This window comes from Polyodon spathula, chromosome 30 (genome assembly GCF_017654505.1).
Source record: "Polyodon spathula isolate WHYD16114869_AA chromosome 30, ASM1765450v1, whole genome shotgun sequence".
Taxonomy (NCBI): Eukaryota; Metazoa; Chordata; class Actinopteri; order Acipenseriformes; family Polyodontidae; genus Polyodon; species Polyodon spathula.
The window spans coordinates 7,101,181-7,126,212 of record NC_054563.1 but is presented as its reverse complement, the minus strand read 5'-3'; the positions used below and the strand labels follow the sequence as shown (position 1 = coordinate 7,126,212).

The following is a 25,032-nucleotide window of genomic DNA, read 5'->3' as shown; positions in this document are numbered from 1 at the left end:
CGCATGTACTGTGAGATGAACCGGCGCATGCCCAATGAAGCGTTGTTTAAGCTATATGACCTCCGTGTAGAAACACTCTTCTCTGTGCCGAACGTGGTGTATGTGCTGTGTTAGTGGCCGCGGTCTGTATTACCAACACATAATAAACCATGATTTAAAGTGGGGCGGTATGAGCTGGTATGCGTATCAGTAAAAAAGAGTGATTTTGGACATAAGCAGTGTGGCATATGCAGGTGTTCGGGCGCATACGGGTTATTATACAATGACCAAATACATTCGGAACAGCAATGTGCGATAGTTTGTTTTATTTTTCATGTACTGCTCATGTACCCTTTAAAAGATTGTCTGCATTTTTGTGTAGAAGTTAAAAATAACAATAATAACTTCAACACTGTCATCAGACTGGATGAGCTTGTTAACGATCGCCAAGCCTTGCAGTTGATCTTGGAAATAAAAGCAGCTGAGAAAGAGAACTTCAGAGAAGATAAAGAAGCTTCTTGGTCTTTAAGAGCTGTTTATTCCACTCTTTGGAGTCTATTATCATCTTGACAGTACAGTTTGTTTACACTCTCCAGCGATAGTTTTACCTGTGGGCAGGAGCACTGTGTTACCACTACAGCAGTAGGAGGTTATATACCTATTCAAGCTGTCTAAGCTAAGCTGACTCTGACTATCTGTCTGTCTGTTTTATACATTGTGATTTTAGTGTACAACTGGACAGTGGATGAAGTGGTGGAATGGCTCATTACTTACGTGGAGTTACCCCAGTATGTAGAGACATTCAGGAAATTAATGCTCAATGGCAGTGACATGCCCAGGTCAGTACAAACACCTCTTTCATCATCTTTTTGGGTTGAAGAGATTTACAGAATGTGTGTGATGTTTTCAAGCCCTGCAGCTTCAAGGCAGCGTTTAACTATGATGTCTATGTTTCACGTGTCTTGCAGGCTGGCTATGAAAAATGCTACACTGACTGGCTCTGTTCTCAAGATAGTGGATCGCAGCCACGTGCAGAAGCTCCATCTGAAGGCACTGGACACTGTGCTGTTTGGACCCCCACTGAGTGAGTGTCCTGCTGGTTCCTGGCTACTTTTTGTCTGGGCGGGAGGGCGGGTTGGTTGGTTTATAGCTGTGGTGGATGAGACCCGTCATGGGCATGCTTGTTCTTGTTGTGAACTGCACTGCTTTAGAAGATCTTCTCCCCATTTTAACTGGGGTAACACTAGCTAAGATAAAATACAATTTACAAATAGCTGGATGTAAATATTAACGGAAATATCCTGTGAAGTTTTTCATTTATCTTTGTGTGCATGTTTAAAATAATTATATTATTTTTTTTAATTGGCCAGAGGAGGAGGGGAGATTAAAGTTGTGGCAAGTGTGGGAGTGTGTTTCAGAAGAAATGTTTGTAACCGTTGCTGTGATAATTCTGGTGGTTTTCCTGTTTAAGCAAGAACGTTAGTCAAAGACCCAACAGCTCCTTCAAAAAGACAAATGAGAATTCATTGTGTGGCTTGCTAAAAAATAGACAGATGACACACTGTTAATTTCTTGCAGAATAATTCCAGTTAGAATACAAATATAATACAAGCAAGGCTCTTTTGGAGGGCTTGTCTTGAAAAGCTAGCAACATATCTCATCTGTCTAAATACTACTTGTAGAGTTGCAATAAGGTTGTGCATATTGAGCAATGTATAGTTTTGAAGTGAATGTTTTCTTCCTAACCTGTATAATAGATGTATAGAAAAACTCCACTACTGTCCGGGCAGCTCCATGGAAAATGCCCTAATAATTAGACAGACCAATTTAAAACGTTTATTTAATATTGTTTTGCAACATTTTTTTTTTTTTTCTGTATTGCTCTTTTCTTTAATTGGCTGATTGGTTTGTGTTTGCTGAGTTTTAGAGGTTTTGTGGGAGGCATGTCTAAGTGTTACATGTTAATATCGGTCACTGTGTCAGTTTAATGGGAAAGCACAGCTGAGTAAACTAAACATTTCAGCAAACACAGTGAAGTGGAATTACTGGGCGGCTGTTTCTCTCCACTGCCTTTCTTTATTGTTAAATTAGTTAACAAAGTGTACATATACTTGCCACTGTTACATTTTCACCTGAAGCTAGAGCACCGCTTATTCAAGCACTTCTTGATTTTTTTTACAGTACACGTTTTTTACATATAGATATTCTAGCATTTGATCTTGGTATTGTTCTTGTTACATGTTACTGACTGTTAAGCATTTTTTTGGTCCATTCTGTAATTCATTAATTTCATTTCCATGTAAAGAGCTTTCACCTGACCTCTCTGTATAGTGTGTCATTACAATTTTTTGTCCCAGGGCACTTCTATGAATGGTTGACTAACATTCAAGTGAAATATGTATTTTTTAAAAGCAATATACTCTATTAAATTAAATGATTTGCAAGAATGCTTCATGATGGCAAAAGAGCAGAGATTCCACCGGCTCAGTCATTCAAGCCTGGGTGTAAGTGCTTGTAAGAGTTTTAAGGATTTAATCGGATCGTAATTATTTCTTTATTTTCATGTATTTTATTTTGTCTGGCTTGTGTAACACACTGGTTCTGGCACACATTGTTACGTATAGTAATTCCTGGCACATAAGTTTCTTTGCACACCACTGAGAGAAATGTGCAGTACAGCTGAAACCAATAGATTTATTGTGTCATAACTGGGATTTCTAATAAAATGGGTCATCCCTCACAATTTGTCTGGCTTTCCACAAGCGGCAGTTGAGATAAATCCTGCAGCAAGTAAGAAAGAGAGGGAGATGCCTGCTTGGTTGTTAAGTGGTGTGTTATGAAAACAGAAACCGCTAGCCAGGAAAAGCAAATTATTCCTTTTTGACAATTTGCTTTTCCTGGAATATGACTGTATCCGTCCGTTTGTTCATGCTTGTTTATTAAGAAAGGCTATACCATGAGCTCTGGTGAACAAAATGACTTCATGTACAAATGAACCCAGATTAAAATGTGAGAATAAGACAAAAAAAGATACCATGCCGTCATAGGTCTTTTAAATACCTTCACTGTATTCAAACAGGAGGTCTCTTGAGAGAAATATGTGTCAAACATAGCGAAACCCTGGGGAGCTGGCATTGTAAGCATTTGTTTGTTGAAAGGTGTGTCCAGGCCTACAGATTATGTAAGGCCAGCCCGGTGCAACTTGTTCATTCACAGGGATGCTTCGTTGGCAGTGTTTGACATTTTAAATAAGATGACAAACAACCTACAGCATTCAGCAAGCATATTAAAACAAAACAAAAAAGCAACCACAGACGAGGCTGGTAAAAGGCTGACAAATCTCTTGATGTTGGATTGAACGATGCTTTTGCAGCAGTATAACATTGGACGGTGCCATTTGAATTTCTATAAGGGGTCCAAAGTACAGTAACTGGTCATGCAGGGATGGAAATAAGACTCATTCTTAGCGGTTTGATCCATTCCTGTTTTTACTAGTTTAATAAGACACACATAAGCTTGTTACTGATACACTGGGGCTAATCAAGCAATGGGTGAAACTGCTATGAAATAGGAGTCCTGGTTCCCTCCATGTCTGGTGATGGAATTTAAGTACCTGCTTTGTATTCCAGGCACACTGTACTGGCGCACGACTCTGCTGTTTTTCAAACCCACATGCAGCCCCCGTTGTAGAACTAAGCCATCCCTCCCGTTAGCTCTCATGCAGGCCTCCTTTCTATTCAAATGTTTAACCTCTTCTGACAATATCCAGAAGCTCCATGCAACCATGCTGTACCCCGTTAATCCTGGAATCCATACTTTAAAACATTAATAACCCCTTATGGCAGTTACTGATTCATTTATTTACCAGGGTGTGTCACTAAGGCTACATACACACACACTGCAGTTGGCTCGGCAACTGTATTTTTGGTTGTTTGATGTACACACACACCTTTCATTACTGAAGTGAGTGCGCTCCCTGTTTAAACAAACCACTGAACTCGGGCCATCATTACATGGCGATCGTGAGGTTTTGTGTGAGAACATGGAGGCAGTATTTGTTTATGTTTTTGGAAGAAAGTACTGTACGGAATCGATCGAGAGCTTGTTTCTGCAAAACCAGCTGAGACGTCTTTAAGCTGTTTATGCACTGCTAAATACAATGGTGATGATCTGCATGATGACAGAACGAAACATTTGGGCGCTCTTCCAACCAGAAGGTTAGGTACGACTTGAGTGGTTTGCAAATGACTGGATTAAAAATGTACGCATGTCTAAGGAGTCGTATATGCGCCTGTCGTTTACGGAGACGTTTCCTGGAGCGCCCAAACGCACAGATGAGACGTTCGGTATCGCTGGAAAAATGAGATCCGGCCGCACTGTGGCGTTTGGGTATACAAACTGTCCCATATTGTTTGTTTAAGTTGAAAAACCAAAAATACATTTTTATCCTTACAACAAAGTATTATACAACTGTACTTTTGATTAAATAAAGCGTGTTACTATATGTATGCACTATTTACCATTCTTATGAATTTACGATTCATCAATATTACAAAATCAACTTGGCTCATCAAGAAATGTCTGATAATGTCTGATAAACAATTACATCATTAGTTGCACAGAAATCCACTGAGCACCACCTGCGGTTCTAATACATACACAGTTAGTGTGCATTAACTAACTGAACTGAATTAACCACCACACTGGATACTTGTTCCGAACAGGATTAACTAGAGCGGTTGTCACTGCCCTTTGCATCCGAACTGTGTGTGTATACAAACCTTAAGAAAAAAAGGTGAACTCACAACTGCATTTAGGCTGTGTGTGTATATGTATCCTAAGCAACACAAATGAACCGCAAGAGTTAAACCACACGGTGAGTGAGCACAGCTATCTGTACCACTTGTTCTGGCTTGAATATTTATTTTTCCTTTTATTCCACATATGAGTTTTCAAACCTTCTGCCGCAATTATGTTCAGTGGAAACTCCTTAGCGAAAATATAACGGCACTCTTCACTTTAGGTACCTTTGTGTTACAGCTGCATCGAGGCAGTACACTTAATGTTACTGCCTGTGTGTTTTAGTACACAGGTGCATTCTTTGTCTGTCTTAAGTTCCGTTATCGGTACTTTAACCTCTGACCTGACCACATGACGTAAGTTCTTTTATAGCTCATATTTGTATTCTGTGAGTCTCTCAATAAGGTGCCATTACAGTTTGTGTCTCACATGACACACTCATTTGATTGTGCTTTTTTTCTAGTTTTAAAGTTAGTTTTCCTGTTTAATGTGGTCATTGGTTGTCCTTGTAGGCAGAGTTAAGCTTGGCATGCAGGTTGAGGTTTGTGCTGTTTGGGGATAATCTTTGTAATCAATGAACACCTCTGCATGACATATGGAAGGCTGTGCTGTGTATATTTAGGAATCTTCTGAACTCGCTTTTTAAAGTTCGTGGTATGGTGTATGAAGTAGCTATACTGTGTTTCCACTTCCTAGGGTTGTCGTTAGGGCTGGGTTCGAAGGTTCATTCGCTAGCCAGGAATTGGACGGTAGTTTTAAGCCTTCGAAGGTGACATTCGCGCACTGTATTTATTTATTTTTTCTCTTAACAGAAACCTTTTGACAACTTGTGAATGCTGTACATCGCACATTAAATGTCACTCGCATGCAAAATTCGATCTTTTGATTTGTATAATGCATATTACGTAAACAAAAGCTGTATTGAAATCCACTACCAAATCGTTATACATAGCAACTCTATGCGGAGCATCCAAAGCACCTATAGCGTTTGTAGTGCTTCAGAAAAATAAGTACTGAATACCTAGTGTGCAAGGCTGTGTGGTCCAGTGGTTAAAGAAAATGGCTTGTAACCAGGAGGTCCCCGGTTCAAATCCTGGCTCACTCACTGTAGTGAGACGTTGTTGTAAGTGACTCTGCAGTTGATGCATAGTTCACACACCCTAGTCTCTGTAAGTCACCTTGGATAAAAGTGTCTGCTAAATTATATAAATAAATAAATGAGTGCTTGTTTGAAGCATACAAAATATACACTAACACTAATTTTAATTTCGAAAACTGAGCCCCTCCCCCTTCAGCTCATTATCCAGAGGCAAACCCTGTTTGACATTTTTTTGTTAAATGTATCATGGAGGCACACCCTATCTCTGGTGTCACTTGAAAAGCGTGACAGGAGGAGTAGTAGTAGAGTAGTAGTAAAACTGTGACTGATAACCTGCTTGGAACGATGACTGTTAATAAAGCTTTGTTTTGCCAAAATCCGCTGCATTTGGTGCTGCTGCAATGCAAGCTTACTGTGTATAATCCAAGCAGCATCAGTTACGTGTAAACATACGTTTTTGTGTTTTTAAATTATAAAAACATGTTTTACTGTTCTAATGTATTTTTTGAATTGCATGTGAATGTTTTATTCCATTTTTGTATGGATTACCTGTAACATAATAGGATTTTCAATCAAATATAAACAAGTAATTATGGTGACATAACCAGTAAATTATGCAAATTGGTGCCAATCAAAGTTCGAACCTTCCTTCGGTGATGTGTTCCGAACCTTCAAAGGTCAAAATGTACCCTTCATTGCAGCCCTAGTTGTCATACCCACTTGTATTAAATTAGAAACCCATCCTCACAAGGGGGTATTACACAACATCAATGGTTCACTAGTTTAGTTTAGGGATAAATGTGCAAACTGTACAATCTGCCAGTACTGTAGTGAGTATTCAGTTCTCAATGGGAATGTTATGACGCAGGTCACAATTATTTAAGTACCTTATGGAGTGATTGTCATGAATATCTGGTTTTAATAGAAACTTCAGTATGCTGTATTTTTTCACTGTTTAACCCGCTAACTAAATGACTGATAAAGTTAACAGCTTTCGTTTTCCAGCAAGCCTTTTGTAAAGTAACTGTATGTTATTCACATCTTGATTAATAAATGATGACATGGGCCACATTTGGTCCAAGGAGTGCCAGGAGTTTAGGGGATGATGTGGAGATTGTAGGAAACCAGGGACTTCACTGAACCTTTAACAACATCAGAAACTGAACTGAGCATCCAAAACAAGAAGCTGGGAGACAGGAGACAGTACTCTAGGCACTCGGCTGGACAGCTGCTTGGCCAAACTCCAGGGTGTCTCTTAGAACAGAGCAAAGAGTATGCGTTTCTATTAGAAACGCAAAGGTGAAGGGAAAATAAGACAGGCACATGTCAAGTCTGACGCGTTCTTTTGTGTGTCCTAGGAAGTTAAGAGTCACAGCTGTTAGTTTTGCCAGCTTGTACAGAAAGCATAACCATACAGTGACCTTCGTGGTGCTGGGGGGGGGGGGGGGGGGAGTACAGGCTGGTAGTGACAGCAGATGAGGGGGACTGTGGTAAGCGTATCGAGACTAGTGAAAGAGAAGATTTGCTGCCAGATTTTACTGAGCAGGGACTGTTGTGATCAATTGTTTCCAAGATACTGGTTTTATTATTTTGAAGTTTTGTTCATTTGTAAGGTAGCACCTTCAGGAGGTGGCAGACTCATTAGTTTCAAGTATTGTACAGCCTACTTCTAATTGCAGTCAAATGATAACAGTTTATATAACATGGCCATAACCTTTTCAAGACCAGGATAATTGATGAGTATATGTGAAATGTAGTTGCACAATACTTTTAAAAATAAATAGCAGATAAAGAAGACCTCTTATAAAGTATATAGAAAAAAAGGAATTCATAGCTTGTAAAATTCCTCACTTTTCATAGGTTTGGTGAAGAAAAAAAAAGATAGGTGGGGTCCTCACCCTAATCAAAATGTACAATGGTGCATATGCCATTTTATATATAATATATAATCTTTTTTTTTTTTTTTTTTTTTTTTTAGGGGAAAAGTCTTGTGGGGAATTAAGATTAGTATTAAGTGTACTGCATATCACCTGCTTGTCATTACTTGTTCTAGCTAGCTGGATTTTCTGACTGCAATACTGCAGGTACCCAACATGTTTTGTTTCTGAGCTGTCACGTTGCTAGCAAAATGGTCTTGCAGTGCCAGTAGAAACCAGGAAGACTGCATAGGAAAGCAGCTAAATAAAACGTGCGGAGACTTGAACTCGCTTGACTTGTGTTGTCTTGGTATAGTTATGATGATGTATGCTTTTAAAAACTGTAGAGGCTGGCTGCAGGCTTTTAGAATGGGACCAAACATGCCTCCAACTTTAAGTAGATTAAAATGTGTTGGATGTAGAATACAAACCAATCTATCAATTTAGACATTTTCCAAACATTCATTTGTAAACCATTTTCTTCCAAAACTTCGGCCATTCAAATAGTAACTGTGGCTGAGAGCCTACCTTGAAAGCAGAAACGCATGGTTGTCCAGCACTATGATGTATTATGGATCGAAAAATGACTAGAAGATTTCTGTTGCATAGTAGTGATCAAAAGCGACTGATGCCTGAATTATCTTGAACCAAGAAGGTACTGCTACTGTGTATTGTTTTTCATAGCTGTATCTGCTGGTAAGGGTTTATATCCCATTGAGAGAGTGCTGCGTTCAGTCGGTTTTGTTCAAATGCACTGTTAATCTAATTCCAGGCCAAATGAATAGACTTAATGGCAGACAATCAGGTTTCCTTAAGTGCTACTTAAGTTGTTGAATTTTCTGTCTGGAAGATGATGTACTGTAGATGAAAGAATACACCAGTGTTGCCGTGCAACATATTTAGCGTAGGAATCTGTGTTTGTATGATTTATGTTTAGTTAATACATGAAGACTGGGTGTCCTGTTATATGGGAAGACATTGCAGTTTTGAGCAGCCCGAACCCCAAACTGCAGGTGATTTGTACAGTAAGATACACACAACATTAACTTGCTGATATCCCAGAAAACATTGTTGCTGTTTAGTGGGGCTGATTTTAGTTTTGTTTTCATTCCTGATAGTTACAGCGCTCCTGTCTTCTACTTCAGTGCCTCTTCAGTGACAGTTAAAAACTACCTGGCAGACTCTTGCATTGATTTCTAAAGCTTCTCTGTAGCAGAGAAGGGAACAGTAAATTGTTAACTTTATAGCAACCTGCACAAAAAAAAAAAACACTTGCATACATACACAGAGTTGTAACCTCGACCATTCTGTGTGAATAGAACAGTTGTTCAAGCAATGGCTGCAGATTTAGAGAAAGTCTTGCTTGTTAAGGCAAAGGACACAGGATGCTATTTGAAATACAGAAGTACTGTGGTATGTGTAGGTTTTCCATACCTTCTGTATTCATCACAGTTTCCTTGGCTATAGCAATATGGAGCTGTACTGTATGCCTAACCCATACCCGTCAGCAATCTCTGAACCATTGTAGCAATGTCTATGTACATGGCCTTGGCTGCAGTGCATATCAATACTGCACTGCAGTGACGTCCCTGCCGGCTGTGCGTCTCAAAGCTCTTGGTACCTCCAAGCGCCCGCTAGGGTGAAAGGGTGTCCGTGTAGGATTCCTTGTGCCTCATGTAAATGTCACGTTGCCCAAGCGAACATTCAGTGATTGCTGGCCAGTACTAGCTTGGGTATTGGATCGAAATAGAAAGTGCTAATCTTGGTTTATCTCTGTCTTGGGCACTCAGCCCAGCTGTTTGTGGATCCATCGGAAAGACCTCGCTGGCGGCTGTAAGAGAAAAGGAGATTGGGGGTATATGACAGCTGTGCTGTATGATTATTTAGGTCAGGTTTGATTTATCTCATCTTGGAACGCAGCAAAGTTTACAAACAGATTTTGTGAATTCCATGGAAATGTTGAATGGGATTTGTCCATTACTCTCCGTACATTTAGTTATGTCTTTATCTATATTTTTACTTCTATTTATTTGCTCATTGTTTTCTTCTACTTTGCATTCCCTTTTATCACCAGTCTTCTCTTTCTGTCTTGCATATGCACCAGCACAGCAATTCACATGTTTGTCAGTAAGCGAGAACCTAAAGGATTGACTGAAAACATGACCATTCTACCATTACAAAAGATAGACATGCATTTTTAGGTAAAGATGAATACCTCCTGTAATTCCTTATTTATAGAAACTGAAAAGAGAAAGGAATAAGGTGTTTGTGTACTTCAGATCAAAAAGAGATTTTAAATTAAAACACATTTATGTTAGATGGGGAGAAAAACACAACTTCTGTTTTGCCATTGATTACATGTATTGGAAATTTCACCAAACTCCAGCTAGGTTTAAAATGTAACTGAAGCTCATATCGGAATCAGTGTTACATGAACAGGCTGTTAGGTCTGACATTTCAGTTCCACTGGCTGACTTCCTTGTAAGTTGACTAGTCTGCTTGTTTCAACTCACTAACAGCTACATATAGATATCCGTACATTTGCATACATATAACAAATTCAAAGGTGAGGAGTGAGGTGTTTTTTGTCTTTTAGATTTCTGGACTGTTGCAACACCTGACGACCAAACCATTCTCTCAAACTCTTCTATTCTGTTTACTGTCACTATCTTTGTTCTATTAAGCATCAGATTCCAGAGGACAAAGTACCTTTTTCAACAAAAAAATAAAAAAAAACAATGTACTTGGTTTTACGTTTGAATTACAAAAAGCTCTTTTTAGAAATGATTCAGCAGCATGCAGTAGCAGGATAAGAGGTTCCTTCTGTATTTAGTACTGTGTGACCTACTATACAGACATACGGCATCTGTATATCCCCAAATTATGATGCACTCGATAACGTGCTAAATAAGACCTTTAGTGAGTTCTCTGTTAAACCGGGCTGCCATACACTGCTGACAATTTGCACCACGCATCGAAACTATCTGATTGCATTTTCCCACTGCTTAGACATTTAACAGCGATATTAACAATAATGCCTCTCATGTCTGGCTTAGGGAACCCCTGTCTAGTTTTTATAGGACAATGAGTCTCATTAAAGCAGTACTAGGATTTCAGATTGGGGTCCTGAAATCCATACCCAAACCGTATGTCCAGGTAACATTTTCTCTGATTGATTTGTTTATTGGCCTCTTTGTTTCTTGCTCTCCAGTGAACCGTCACAACCACCTGAAGGACTTCATGCTGGTGGTGTCCATTGTGATCGGGATAGGCGGCTGCTGGTTTGCCTACATCCAGAACCGCTACTCCAAGGAGCACATGAAGAAAATGATGAAGGACCTGGAGGGGCTCCAGAGGGCAGAGCAGAGTCTGGACGACTTGCAGCAGAAGTGAGTCAATGGGGGGATATATAGGGGCAGATTCGGTGTGACCGCGGCACGTGAAAGGGCCTCCAATTCTTGGGAATGTCTATATAAAATTAACAGTAAAATCAGATTACGAGTGATCTGTATGAGTCTCCAGTAAACATTTGGAGACGATTCAGTGCAGAGTTTACCATGTACAGTGTGAATCGGGTCCAAGGGTTCACATTTTCCAAAAAGGCAAGGCTACAGAAACTCCAAGTGAGCAACAGCAGGGGTGTTTAGTATATGGAGTCTGTACGCTTCCAGAAAAGGTGGGGGCAGAGCGTGCACATGGACCGTGTGAACGTATAGAGAAGCCTTCACAAACTGCTGTGTTAGAGTACAGTCTTTTGAGGGAGAGTGGTGTGGACAGCAGCAAAGGGCCTTAAAGTGAGTGTATTGCCCTTTATCGGAGAATGTGTTAGTGGGAAAAGCTATAGAGAGATGGTAAATGTAGAGCAGCCTTACTTTATATCAGTAGCAGGATAGAGAAGAGAGCTCAAGTGTGTGGAGTGGGTTGTAGCTTTATAGAAGCAGATAGCCCATAAGTGACTGTGAGTGCACAGCTGCCTCCTATGAGAGACAGCAGTAGATTAGATAGCCTGTGAGTGAGGACTAAGGCATTCAGTCTTGTAGGGCACAAGAGTCTTGATCCGATCAGAGGTAGTAGGTCTGATTTACAAAGCTTTCTTACAGTAGCCACCCATGGCAGAAATATATTCTGTATCTTAATTGTAATTTTTTCATATTTGTTTGATTGCCCAAGTTCAGGACTGAAAGACCACAGCACTGAGACTGATGTTTTGAAGTTGTCTTCTGATTCCATTCCCAGGCCCTGTCTTAGCCTTGCTCACTTGCTGCTTTACACCCCACTTCGTGTGGTACCCAGTCAGCACTTTCCATGGAGAGACGTGTACTGCTGGAGGCAGTGTTGGCTCTGTTAACTACAGATTTGCAACCCACATAAATGGGTTAGTGCCATAAAGTTGCAGGCATTTACTAGGTTATAACAGTTTCAATTTCATGCCGTGCGAGTTTCCTGCAGATTGTTTTGATATTATTAGCACGTTTTTTTTCCCCCGGATACTACTGAAGCGGTAACTGATATTATATCCATGTAAAGACCTCATTTTTTGTGTGCATGATTTCTAATCCCTTACTGTAAGTCATCTCTATAGAGCAGTACTCTCAACCAAAGAAATAAGGAAATATTTATACATTTTGATAGTTTGTGGTTAACAGTGTAGTATGTTGAGTCATTTATGTGTGTGTGTGGAAGGTTCTTGAAACTCGCTGCTTGCCGTAGTTAGGCTGTGTGTAGTGGCTTTGCAAGGCTGCAGATAAACCAGTGTGTTTGTGAATGGATCGTCCCTGTCTTGGTTAATACACAACAGTCCTAATACATAGAATTGAAATGGATGTTTTTAACGCGTGCTGAACACTTAGCACTGTCACATTAAAAAAAAATATATATATATCCATACCTTTTAAATTACTTGTAATATTTCATAATATTAAAACAGTATTTAAATAAAACCTGTTTCTACATTGTAACATTATAAAATTGGATAGCAAATGGATGCCACTGTAGTTTCTTGTAATTGAGGCAAAAGGGTGAATAAGGGATGTCCGTTAAACTTGAAATGACTTTCGAGGCTTCATTTGAATTGTACAGTATGTAGCATTCATAACACAGCGCTACATGACACAAACTGCATGCACAGTCATTCAAAATCTCTTCGAAAGCAATAAATAACAAAGCAAATTGAAAGAGAAAAAAATCCAATGCATTGTGGGATGTGTAGCCATTTATAACTTTTAGTTCTAAGCAATTTATTTATTTGGTATAGTAGCAAATGTTATGACACCACGTTTGACAAAAATGTTATATGATGTCATTCTTGTGTGTATCCAGTGTCATGAAGACTTTTTATGAAGGTGTGATGAGTGCTGCCGTGTCCAATTCAACTAAAGAGTTACCAAAACAGAAGTCAATTATCTTTTTGTAGTGGTTTTAAATGTCTTCAGTTCCAACTTTGTGTGTGTGATACAGTACTGGTGCCTCTTTACCATATTAGTCATGCTCACATGCAACCTTAAACTGAGCTATTCAAACCCAACACCTTCTTCTGACATTCCATTGAGCAGCTGGTATCTCTTCCCTACAGCCATGAGTGACTGTTACCTGGAACCTTGGACTTTCACAGTGTTTGTCAGGCTGGGTTTTACAGCACTAAGAGTGGAAAGAATGTGTTGAAGTTATGGCATTCCCTCAATGTGTTTAGACCTAAACACTGGCCGTGTACCGTATTACAGGGCTCATGGGGGAACACAGCTGACAGCAGCCACCGGGGCATGTCCCAAGCTTGCACACTGTTTAATAGCTTATTATCCAGCAGGGTTGTATAAGCTGTAGTGTTGGAAGAAATCCTATAAGGAAAGCTTAAAATTGCCTGTATTTGGTTTGGTAACAGATTTTTAATAATCAATATTTATTTTATATAGCTCCTGTCATAGTGGACTGCTATCACAAGCACTTTACAAGATAGTGGGAAACAATAGGTGAAAGAAAAAAATCGAGCCCTAGTTATGTTTTCAGGATAGCTGAAAATAAACTTGCAGTTAACATTTGTCCTTACCTGGTGGTGTGGGACTGAAGTACAGAAGGTCATTAAACTCTGTCCTGGACCTCATAAATAAGTAGTGAACAGCTGACTCAATTACATTTGGTTATGAGTGTGACCTAATGTTTTGGTTGTGAAATTCTGAAACTAAATGCATGTTACATTTCTTTTACAGGTCTATTATTTTACAGGTTAATTCTTAAGAGTGTCTTCTTACAAGACGTCGTTAGCAGCGTAGTCTGGTTTTTGTTTTCAGCCACACAAGGCATTAAAACCTGTGATGAAAGTCATCAAGGTAATAAAACAATGGCTGCAAAGGTGAAAATCTACAAGCCAGGAAGGAAGCTGAGGAAACCACAAGCTTGGAGTTTAACTCTTTTCCATCTTGAACACTCCTACAGATGTAGTTCGTGCTACGGTTTCATAGCAAGCAGAATATGTGTTTTAATAACCTTTCTAACCTTCGTTCTACTGTATGGGCAATCATCTGCAGTCCCACTAGTGTGCAAACTGCAAATAAAGTTGTATCCTAGGGGGAGGCAGGCTGAAAAATGGGCTGTGGATTGCATTCAAAACCAGAGAATGCCTTGTTTAGCCATCCTTTAACTCATTAGAAATCCGGAATAATAGATCAATGGCATTTACGAGTTTGTCAAAATTCCAGATTCCAGCAGATGTTTCTAAGTGTCTTTTGCTGTAAGAGATACTTTACAAGCAATTTCACACCGTGTGAGCACAGTAAGACGTGCCTACACATTAACGTAAATGCTGTCAATTCTATTGGATATGAGATTTGATTGCAAGTTGCCGTAAGGTTTTAAAGTTGAGGGAAAGTGATTGCAACCATTTTAGTAATCTCTCGCCGATAGATGAAAATCCTGGCTAGAAGGATATATAGGAGAGTGTTGTACTCACACTTAGTCTCTTAGAGCTAGGTTGTGTCAGTAAACTCATGATGTCTCACCATGGATGTAGAATCTCATGAGATTGTAGTCCACATGCTGGAGATACAAGTCATGTAACTTTATTGTACATAATGCTAACACGTATAATCTGGTGGTATATCGATTTTGTGTTTGCATCATTAGGCGGGATTTATGTTACTCGTAACTTGTTTTATAGTAACCTGTATGAAAATTGATAGTTTCCAAAGTAGATTTGAATGTTTGTGCATCATTTGATTGTTGTCCTATTTTAAAGTACCATGCGATCATATTTGCTCATAGCAATAACTTTTCTTTTGTGACTTCCGGCTTTGCAGTGCTGGTTCAGTCTCGTCCCTGGCAGATATATTATGTATGAATGAGTGAAAAGTAAATCTACTTGAGAGATCTGAAGGGCAGGGGTCAGGGCTGGGGGCCTAAGCAGGATTTTGAGTCGACCAACATTTTCCAGCACAAACACCCAGATCACGTTACTGCCTGCCCTCTGCATTGCCAGCACTGGGTTTCTCTCTCTGCAGCACAGAATGGACAAAGGGGCACCCTTGAGGTGAGAAGCAGGTATTGTACCAAATGTTCTTATTTGCTCCCATTAAACGTTTAGCAAATTTTGCACCATCATTTCCTATATTCCTTGTCAAATAGTTTGTTTGCACTAACATGTGCAGTACTTCTCTATTGAATTTAGCATGTTCTTTGATCCACTTTGATGGGGTTTACATTGAATTGCATTGACCATTTATCATAAACCTAAAAGGTTTTAGCTTCTTTCATTACTGGTTTTATATATTTCCAATTCCTAATCAAGCACAAATTAACTTGCAGAAAGGCTTCAATAAGATAACAAATTAAGTAGTTTCAGAGTCTTAGACTAAAAAATAATTCATTCAATTAGATTAGCAGTCTGCTATTTTGTGTTGACTGATCTTTCCTATAATACTAGAACAGTTAATAATACATAATACATTCTTTGTACTTCTCATTCAGAAGGAAATAATGTAGCATACTGCTGTGCTGCAATCTGTCCCAGAAAATGTGTGGTGAGTTTGGAGTTCATGTTCAAGGTTTGGATCGTATTCAGTGTTGTTGAAGGAGGGTGAGGAGGGACAGGGTGTCTGAAGTGGTTCATGTACAGCCTATTTGGAGCCTGCTGCAGTTCCAGTTTAGAGGACTTCACTCCTCTTTATTTAGAAATGTTTCAAGCGGCAGTGGGTATCGGATGTCCTCTGTGTCATGCACTGGAGAAGGTCCAGCCTGTTGATCCCTAATCCCCTGATTACATAGAAGGGTACACTGTAGATCTGGCTCATGTGCCCTTAATGCAAGCTTGTGTGTCCCATGTGCATTCATTCTTATATCCCTTGTTATACAGAGCTCTCTCGCAGCAAGTCAGCAGCATGTGAGACTCATGTGTAATCCATTGTAGCTAGAGGGGGTTTGGAATTGTATCAGGTTTTTCATCCCTCATTACATACAAAGAATCTGGTGCAGATTGCAGTTGGGTATCTGCTAAACTGTCAATGGGTATCTTGACTGAATAGTGTTCGGAGAAGCATATAATAAGATTTGTACGTGTTTATATTTCAATTTAATTTTACAAGATGTTGCTGTACTGTTTAATGTGGGCTATTTTGGATGTGTGTAATGTTGTATGCAGATATCTGAACTAGCACAAGTTTGATCAAGTAGCAGAATTCTAATTTTACAATTACATTTTTTTGCACAAGATGTAACTAATGAGGGTGTGACCTATTTTGATATGTTTGCAGTCTGTTTGGAGTTTAAAATCTGTTCAGAATTCTGGTTTTGTGACCCAGCACACAACACAATAATAAATGTCTCTTTCCCTCGCTGGCCTGTACAGGCGGTCTGTTTTCTTGTGTCTTTGTGGACTCAGACCCTTTGTGTCTCTCTCTCTCTCCCCAGGTTGCAGATCGCCCAGGAGGAGCACCGCACTGTGGAGGTGGAGAAGGTAACTCTGGAACAGAAGCTGAGAAACGAGATCAACTGTGCGAAGCAGGAAGCCCAGAGACTGAAGAAGCTGAGGGAGGGGACTGAGAACGAGCTGAGCCGGCAGAAATATGCAGAGGAGGAGCTTGATCAGGTACAGCACAAGCTCTGCTGTGGTTCTAGCACAGTACAGGGTGAGTGAGCGGTACAGCATTACACTCAGGAAAACATGAAGTACGGCAGGGGCAGTGTTTCTTAACCCTAGTTCTGCAATAGGACAGTGATTCTTAACCTAAGTCCTAAAACACTCCCAGTAGTCAGAGTTTTGTCTCCAAAGGTCGCCACCTATGATGCAAGGTATTGTCCTTTCCACCATGGTCTACTGTTGCTTCTAAACAATCTCTATTGCCTCACAGGGTTGGCACATTGTCTTGTGTGGCTAGCAGGAACACACGTAGATTTTTTACAATGGTTAAAACAGACTTGTTTGTTTAATTTACATTTCAATTAGATTTTACAATATTTCCCAGTACTGTATAAGGTGGGCTGTCTGGGATTTGCATAATGTTGTATGCAGATATCTGAAACTGTGCAAGTTCTGTCAAGCAATATAATTATGTGGATTTGTATGCTCATGTGTTTTCCCGTAAGCAGCGTCTGCTTCAGGAGACTGTCAGTCTGGCAGAATTACAGTTGGCCTCGGGTAGATCAAGTCTGATTAACATTGTCTTTTGGGGTTAGTGCTTTCTTAAAACAAACAACTGGCTTCTGAGTATTTCAGAAATGTTTTGAGAATTGCCTGAGGTATGTTCTTAGGCTTCTAATGTGACCATATTTGACTTTGGGAGTAAGATTTGAAGATGGTGGTTAACTTGCTAGAATTCTGTCTCTGGTTGGACGTGTTGGAGCACATAGTGGCTTTAAGATGAACTAATAATAACGTTTTATGGGTATGACAGTAAATAACCACAATACAGTTTATGTTCACATGCTATGAAAGCCCTGTAGAAACAAACATAGATAAATTGCAGTGTAAGTGCACTTGTAACTTCAGTTAGAAGGTTATCTACCAGCCAAGTGATACATTTACTTGGACCAATATAACAAATGATGTAAAAGAGGTCCATACAGAAATTGTTTTCAATATATCATTTAATGAAAGAAGGGCTTCCAGTCCAAATGCCCATTACATTTAATTTGTAGGTCTCCTACTATTTACTTTTCTTGTATGTTTATCAAGGTTAAATTCTACCAGAACTCATACACACACTTTTATAATCCCAAATTCGTCACAAGGACGTTATTTCGAAAACAGAAAGTTACATCAGCAATACTATTTAGAGTAAGAACAGTTGGTTGTGGATGTAATAGCGAATGGTATTATCCTTGCAGAGCTGCGTTCCCTGAGTGGAGCTGTGGCTGGGGTAAGCAATGGCTGAGTGTTCATGACTCAGCAGCACGTAGGAAGTAAACGACAGTGAGCACTCCGCCACACTTTACATATGTTATCAAGGTCGGGACACTTCATGGGAACCTGTCTGGCCTTGTTACTAGAGCTGCAAGAACAGATTATTTGATTATCTGGATTGAGCTTTCCACAGGCGCTGACGTCGGGTGAGGATCATTGGTGTTGAGTGGGCAACCATTCAAAGTGAAGAAACAGCTGCTTGATTTGTGTGGATTGCTGTTCTCCACAGAGTCTAAGAAAAGAAAAGCAGCAATCAACACAAATCCAAGCAGCTGTTTCTTCTTCAACACCAGTGAACTTCACCTGATCGTCGGCACCTGATTTCTGAGACTGGCTCAATCTGTGTCGAATAGTTGCATCACTACTTGTTACACAGGAGCATGTTGATGTAGTAACGCACTGTAATATGTTAGCAGCTGTGAGAAATGCTAACCAATAGACCCTCTCCACCCCTTCCCCTAGTTAGTAGTTATTCCTCTTTCACATACACTTTCTTTTTTCTGCTTTTCATTTTATGGCTTTTTAAAATAAATCCATCGCACTATTCTCTCCAACAGCAGGGTGGGGTGGGGTGGGGTGGGGGGGTGGGTGAGTTTAAAGTACTTTTCGGACACCCAGGTTAAATACACAGCATTTAACACACACCCCCAACACCATATCTCTTTATGGACCAATTGGTTGTCTACAGGAAGAGAGAACAACAAAAGACTGTTGTAAGCTGTTGCCAATTCAGAAGAATAGAGTACAATAAATAACCAAAATGAAACAAATGATATCACAGTAATCAATCCAACCCTGCTGAAGGGGTTCAAGCAAATCACATTTGTGTTTTTTTTGTAGGTGCGGATGGCCCTAAGGAAGGCAGAGAAGGAGCTGGAGTCTCGCTCTAGCTGGTCTCCTCCAGAATCTCTGCAGAAGTGGCTGCAGCTTACCCATGAGGTGGAGGTCATGTACTACAACATCAAGAAGCAGAATGCAGAGCGCCAACTGCTGACCGCCAAAGAGGGGGTGAGTGGAGGCCATTGGATCAAGGGATCCAGCACTTGTTTCCACCCTTCATTAATGGACATGCGTTGGAGTCTTTTGCCATCGCTTCTTCCAGCCCAGGAATGCCATTCTGTGCTCAGTTTCTGGAAATTGTGTCCCAAGATCTGTAGAACATTCTGTTTTAAGATTTTAGTAAAACCCAGCATTGCTTGAAATTTAGTTTGCAGTTCTACTGGAGGTGTTTCTCTTAATTTCCAGGGTCAAGAAGAAAAAAATCATTTTTTTAGGAATTATTCTTTGGAGTCTGTGTCGAATACTTCTACAGACTGCTACAGGGATAACATATTGTACTCCCTGATAATACCGCCCAGAGTTCCTTTGTGTGTACCAGTATTTCAATTATGGGGGGTATGGCTGTGATTTGTTTGGTAAGAAATGACTGGCTCGTGTTCCATTTGTCATACAGCAGTGAGGTTCAGGTATTTTGTTCTTTACTAGGCTGAGAAGATTAAAAAGAAGAGGAACACGTTCTTTGGGACGTTCCATGTTGCACACAGCTCCTCGCTGGATGATGTCGACCATAAAATCTTGTCTGCAAAGTAAGTGTCTTGAAATAGTCCAGCCTAGTTTTCTTTGAACAGTAGTGCACTGAATAGCTTAAGTAGGAAATAGCCCAAGCAGTGGCGATGAGAGACTGCCCACAGTGCCCGATGAACATGCCTCAAGCCTTTCCTGGTACAGACCCTCTTAAAGGAAGAATAGTTCTCCATGCCCATCCAGTACTTGGTCTCTACGTTTGAGGTTGTCTGCAATGGTGCCCAGTCAATTATGTGCTTCAGTTCCCAAACAGATGAATGAACTGGTGTTAGATATATTTAGGCTCTCGGCTGGGAGCAGATGTTGCAATTCTTGTGGCACAGGAAGTAAAACCAAATTACATCAAGTTGGAGAGTAGAATAGAAAGCAGCTCTCTCTCCTTTTTCTCTCTCTCTCTCCCTCTCAATATCCTCTCTTATCTCCCTCCCCCAGGCAGGCGTTGAGCGAGGTGACAGCCACCCTAAGAGAGCGACTCCACCGCTGGCAGCAGATTGAGATGCTGACCGGCTTCGCCATTGTCAATAACCCTGGCCTCCCCACACTGGCCTGCGCTCTGAACTTGGACCCCAGCTTCATGGGGGGCCGCCCCACTCCCCAGCACTTTATCATGACCGACGACGTCGATGATATGGATGAGGAAATGATGTCTCCTGGCACCCTCCAATGTAAGAGATTACACAATACAATGGGATTAGGTATGCCTGGCATTATGCAATACAAGTCGATGAACAGTGATGTACAGTTAATATTTCAGCGAGAACCAGGAGGTTACACCTAATCAAAGCATTTTTGAGAAAATATGCTGGTAAAATTGCTTTGAGGTTTTTAATTTCCTGACGTGTGCTGAATGAATCATTATAGGGCAGCTAGCTCTTTAAGGTAATTATATATAAATATATATGTGTGTGTGTGTGTGTATATTTATATATATATGACAGTGTGGTGCAGTCATTAGGTAGCTCTAAAGCAAGCTAAAGAAAAGCATTGCATCAAGCAAAGCCCTTTAAAGCTCCTGCTGAATGAATACAAACTAACACTGTGACAAACAGGTATCCATAATGATATGATATTTTTAGGGTTTATGAATTTTTGTAATTTTTTTTTATTTAAGATTTAAAAGAAAATCAAGTATTTAAGACTATTTACTTTTCATAACTGATGTTTGGCTTCCTTTTGGTATAGTATCCACAAATGCCTTAAAACAGTGAAACGTTGTATCTGTAAAACTCATTTTTAATTCAGATAGCTTTTTGTGATGTGTTTTTTTAAATTGTTTTTCAAATCAGAATATGAAGATTTTACACTATAAACTAGATACAGAAACAAGGTAAACACAAACACTTTGATAAAAATAATGGTAAAAGGCCTCATCCAGGGAAATTCATGAATTAAGTATAATCTCCAAGCCAAGCGTTCATGTAGCTTCAAAATTCTGTCGGACATCCAGTCATGTCATTACAGCACATTGGATCAGGGTGCTTTAAGGACATATTTGTAAAGTGCATTTATCTGCTGGCCAGATTTGTAGATTAGCTACGAAGAGTTGAATGACACTATTTGGAGAATAGGACACTGAGCTGTCAGGGTCCCAAGTTCAGTTTTATACCAGCGAGTTCTTGATCAAAAGGCAATCCCATCTGCCAGCTGGAGGTGTCAAGGGCTACATGGGATCTTCAGAGTGAACATCACCCCATGAAGAGTAGGAGTGATTCTCCAGGCCAGCGCTGGAGCACATTGTGCATGCATGGGAAAGCTCAGAGCTGCATCTGCAGAAGGGTTTAGTATCAAGTGCTGTCAACTGTGCATTTCATTTATCAGAAAGAATTCATTTTGCTCGTCTGATGTTTTCAGGTTGTACAAGTTTAACCCTTGACTGCCACCCATTACATTGTTTCGTTTTCTTTTTTGGCTGTTTATTTTTGATTAATATGTAAAATGACCATAAAGGTGAAAGTGATTCACCTGTGTACACAGCCACACAAAGTTCTTTGCCTTCCTTGTCTCCTTTCAGTTCAAGTACTATGCATCCATGAGAGCTTTCCCATGTGAACAAAGCAAAACCACTCTGCCAAAGTGGCTATGGAGACAAATCATATTGGCTACTCATCTCTCAATTGTTTATTGGTAAAGTCATCTGTCAATCAAATTTGATACGCGACTGCTAGTTCAGCCAATGAAAACTGAGTGGTAACCAGTGGTTGAATAGGAATTCATGTTCTTGTAAAATAAACAACATATAGATACAATACATAATATTCGCTATACTACATGGTGGCATTCATATAAGGTTTAAAACCTTAGCAGTGGACGCAATGCTAGAGAGTTGAACTGGTAGGAGAGAACAACCGCAATTTGCCAGTTCCTTTACAAGTAAGTTAATGAAAACATTCAAGGTTAATTTAAAGGAAATCATTACATTTTAAAGGGGAAACTCCAATCTTTTTGCATTACTCCAGCTGGACGTACATGGCACCACGGCAGTCAAGTGGTTAAACACAGTAACGTGTGTGTGCCTAGATTACTTGAACTTGTTACAATCATTAACCCCTTTTTCCTCCACCTCCTGTTGTTCCTGTCACGTGATTGGCTGACACCAGACGCAGCCTGGTTGATGGACCGCCAATCCAGTGATCACTGGCCAATCAGCTCAGAGAATAACTCCCTGTGGAAATATCCGGGTTTGGATATTCATTTGTTCAGTTCCCTCCCACACATTTTAACAGTCACGCCTGTAGCCACAAAGAGCACCTAACATTAGCGGGTCTTATTTTCAGTGACAGTTGTGTTGTGGAGTGGGAGGAAGTGGGTTCAACTGCATTTATGAAGTTACTAACCATTTTACAGTCTTCTTTCTAGATTTGAAATGCTTCGCCTCTTTTCTTCCAAGCAGCACCCCCTTCACAGCTCCGTCACTAACGATCACAACTGTCCTTGTTTCTGTTAATGGGGTTTGCTTGTACTATTTTTTTGTTTGTTCTTCTCAAGCTGAAGTGTGTAGAGGGTTCTCAATGTGAGTTACATAGAACATCACTGGAGAGGAGGAGGAACCATATGTCATAGCAAGGAGTCTGTTTCGGAATTAAGCTAGAAACCAGCTAAGCGACTAAGTCTATATACCTTTTCCAAATCAGAAAACAATATTCAGGGTGCATCTGAGCCCAGTGGTCAGTGAAGAACCAAATAAAGCTTAATAAATAGTGCATTCGTTGTTTCACCAAGGCAGGGATCCTGTGCAGACGACATCTTGAAGTGATTAACGAATGAGGAAGTAGTGTTGAAAAAAAATAGCGATAGTGATGGTACTCAAACTAAATTAGCTGGATTTTAGAAACATTTACTTGCAAAGATTTTCTTTGATTGTTCACATTACAGTCACACCTTTTAAAACTTTCATTCTAGCTGTTGGTGCCAGTCGTATAAGTTAGAACTGGATTACATAAGAAGGGTATGTTTTGTTCTCTTGCTTCCCTCATTTGTATCTATCTCTCTCTCTCTCTCTCTCTCCATCATCTCTGCAGCTCCCAGTATGATGTCCCTGCGGCAGCGGCACATCGACCCTCAGCTGGCAATGGGCTCTCAGAGGTTGGTAGAGGGTTATGTCCCGGGTCAGCAGGGCGAGGGCAGCCTTTACCAGACCAGGACTAGGGCTTCCCTGCGGCAAGCTTGCAGTCACTCATTCGGGCAGTTTGAGGCTTCTGGACCCCCCCCTCACCCTTCTTCTGCTCCCTCGCACCCCTCCATCTCCTCTTCTTCCTCATGTGGCTCCTCCCCTGCCCATTCTGTCTTCCTCCATCCCTCCCTCCATTTCCAGCCCCTGGACACAATTCCAGACCTCCCCCCTCCGGACATCACCTCTGGGGTGTACCAGCGATCCGACAGCTTGGGGTATTCTTGTTTTGGATTTTTTTTTTAACCTGCATGAATGGCATATGGGTGGTTTTTGGTTTGGTTTTAATTGTTTGTTCTTTGAGTTGCAGTGTTTCATTTTACTAGTCTAGTCTTTTCGATGAAATGAATATTTTAGAGTCCTCCCTTGCATTATTATTTCTGCACTCGAAACAGGTCAGAGCGAGAATAGATACAGCCCCATGGCATGAAGTAGGGTTGTAACAATTATCAGTCATGACTTAAGTTGGAGACATTTTTAGTTTCCTGCTTTTACCCACTTAAAGAAGTTAAATTGTATTGGCTGGTGATTTATTATTAATTGGAAGTAGGATAGGGTTGAACTCTTGCAGAAGTGATGGAAAAAGTTCAGCATAGGTGAAGTGTAAGATTGCAGTGGAAATTTGAGGTTCATTTATAAGACTGGAATTGATGTATTAGTCATGTGTTGCTGTAAACATGTTATAGTTTTATTTAATTAAAGACAGAACCTGTTTTCATAAATATCCAGACATCTCGTACAGTGAAGGTGCTCATATGTCACACTTATATATAGAATACTGTATAGGGTGCTGTATGATACAAGCTGATGCTCAAGGAGTTGCTTTGTCACTATCTTTTTTTTTTCTTTTTCAATAATTAAACATGAATAATTAAATGGTATAGCCAATTTGTGACATCATTTCCTTCCGATACAAACCATCTGGTAGAAACTATCTGACAAAGACATTTCAGCAAATCAGGGTCTACTGTATGTTATAGACATATCTATAGAACCACTTATCCAGTTGTGATGGCACTTGGTAAGGACATTCCTTGACAAGTTACTGAGAGAATTGGAGACTCCTTCCATGCAGTTGTGCAGTTAAGCATTCTTCTGGTGGTCCTGTTCCTGATGGGTTGTTTTCCAGGTTGATGGGCAGCTATCAGTTTCAGAAAACTTGTTTTGAGATACACCTGCAAAACTAACTTTTCAGAGTCTTCATTACAAACTGTGATGCTGATCGCAGTACCTGTGTGTAGCACAGGATAGCATATTATAGCAGTGAGCTTTAAAACTATGGTTCAAATTATTGTCCTTATGTTATAAATAGCCAGGGTTCAGAACATTACAGTGAGAACGGGATCAATAGCATTTTTTTAAGGGCGTTAGTCTGATCTGAGATTTTGGTCCAGAGAATAATGTGAATATTCCTCATTCGGTATGGATTATCCTCCTTTTTCCTCCCTGTGTTTTGGATTGTTTTCTCCCACCTCTCCTGTTTTGTTCCCCAAATGTTGTCTTTCTCTGTCCTGCCCTTCTTGCCTCTCTGCTCGGCTGCTTCTCCCGGCCAAGCCCCCTCCCTTGAGTCTTCATTGCTAACTAGTGTGGTGTTCAAAAT

General features: G+C 40.2%; 1 protein-coding gene across 4 annotated transcripts in view; it reads left to right on the top strand.

Annotated features, from left to right (window-relative positions):
- Positions 1–25,032, top strand: part of LOC121302685 (stromal interaction molecule 1-like) — a 54,236-nt gene that overhangs the window by 24,028 nt on the left and 5,176 nt on the right. The window contains exons 4-12 of one of the 4 annotated variants that reach the window (XM_041232754.1): positions 707–818; positions 948–1,063; positions 11,006–11,183; positions 16,690–16,867; positions 19,022–19,189; positions 19,667–19,767; positions 20,198–20,430; positions 22,363–22,443; positions 23,284–23,650. In XM_041232754.1, the coding sequence (XP_041088688.1) occupies positions 707–818; positions 948–1,063; positions 11,006–11,183; positions 16,690–16,867; positions 19,022–19,189; positions 19,667–19,767; positions 20,198–20,430; positions 22,363–22,443; positions 23,284–23,650 (1,534 nt within the window). The remainder of the gene's footprint in view (positions 1–706; positions 819–947; positions 1,064–11,005; positions 11,184–16,689; positions 16,868–19,021; positions 19,190–19,666; positions 19,768–20,197; positions 20,431–22,362; positions 22,444–23,283; positions 23,651–25,032) is intronic. The other 3 variants (XM_041232756.1, XM_041232755.1, XM_041232757.1) reach the window with 3 other exon arrangements.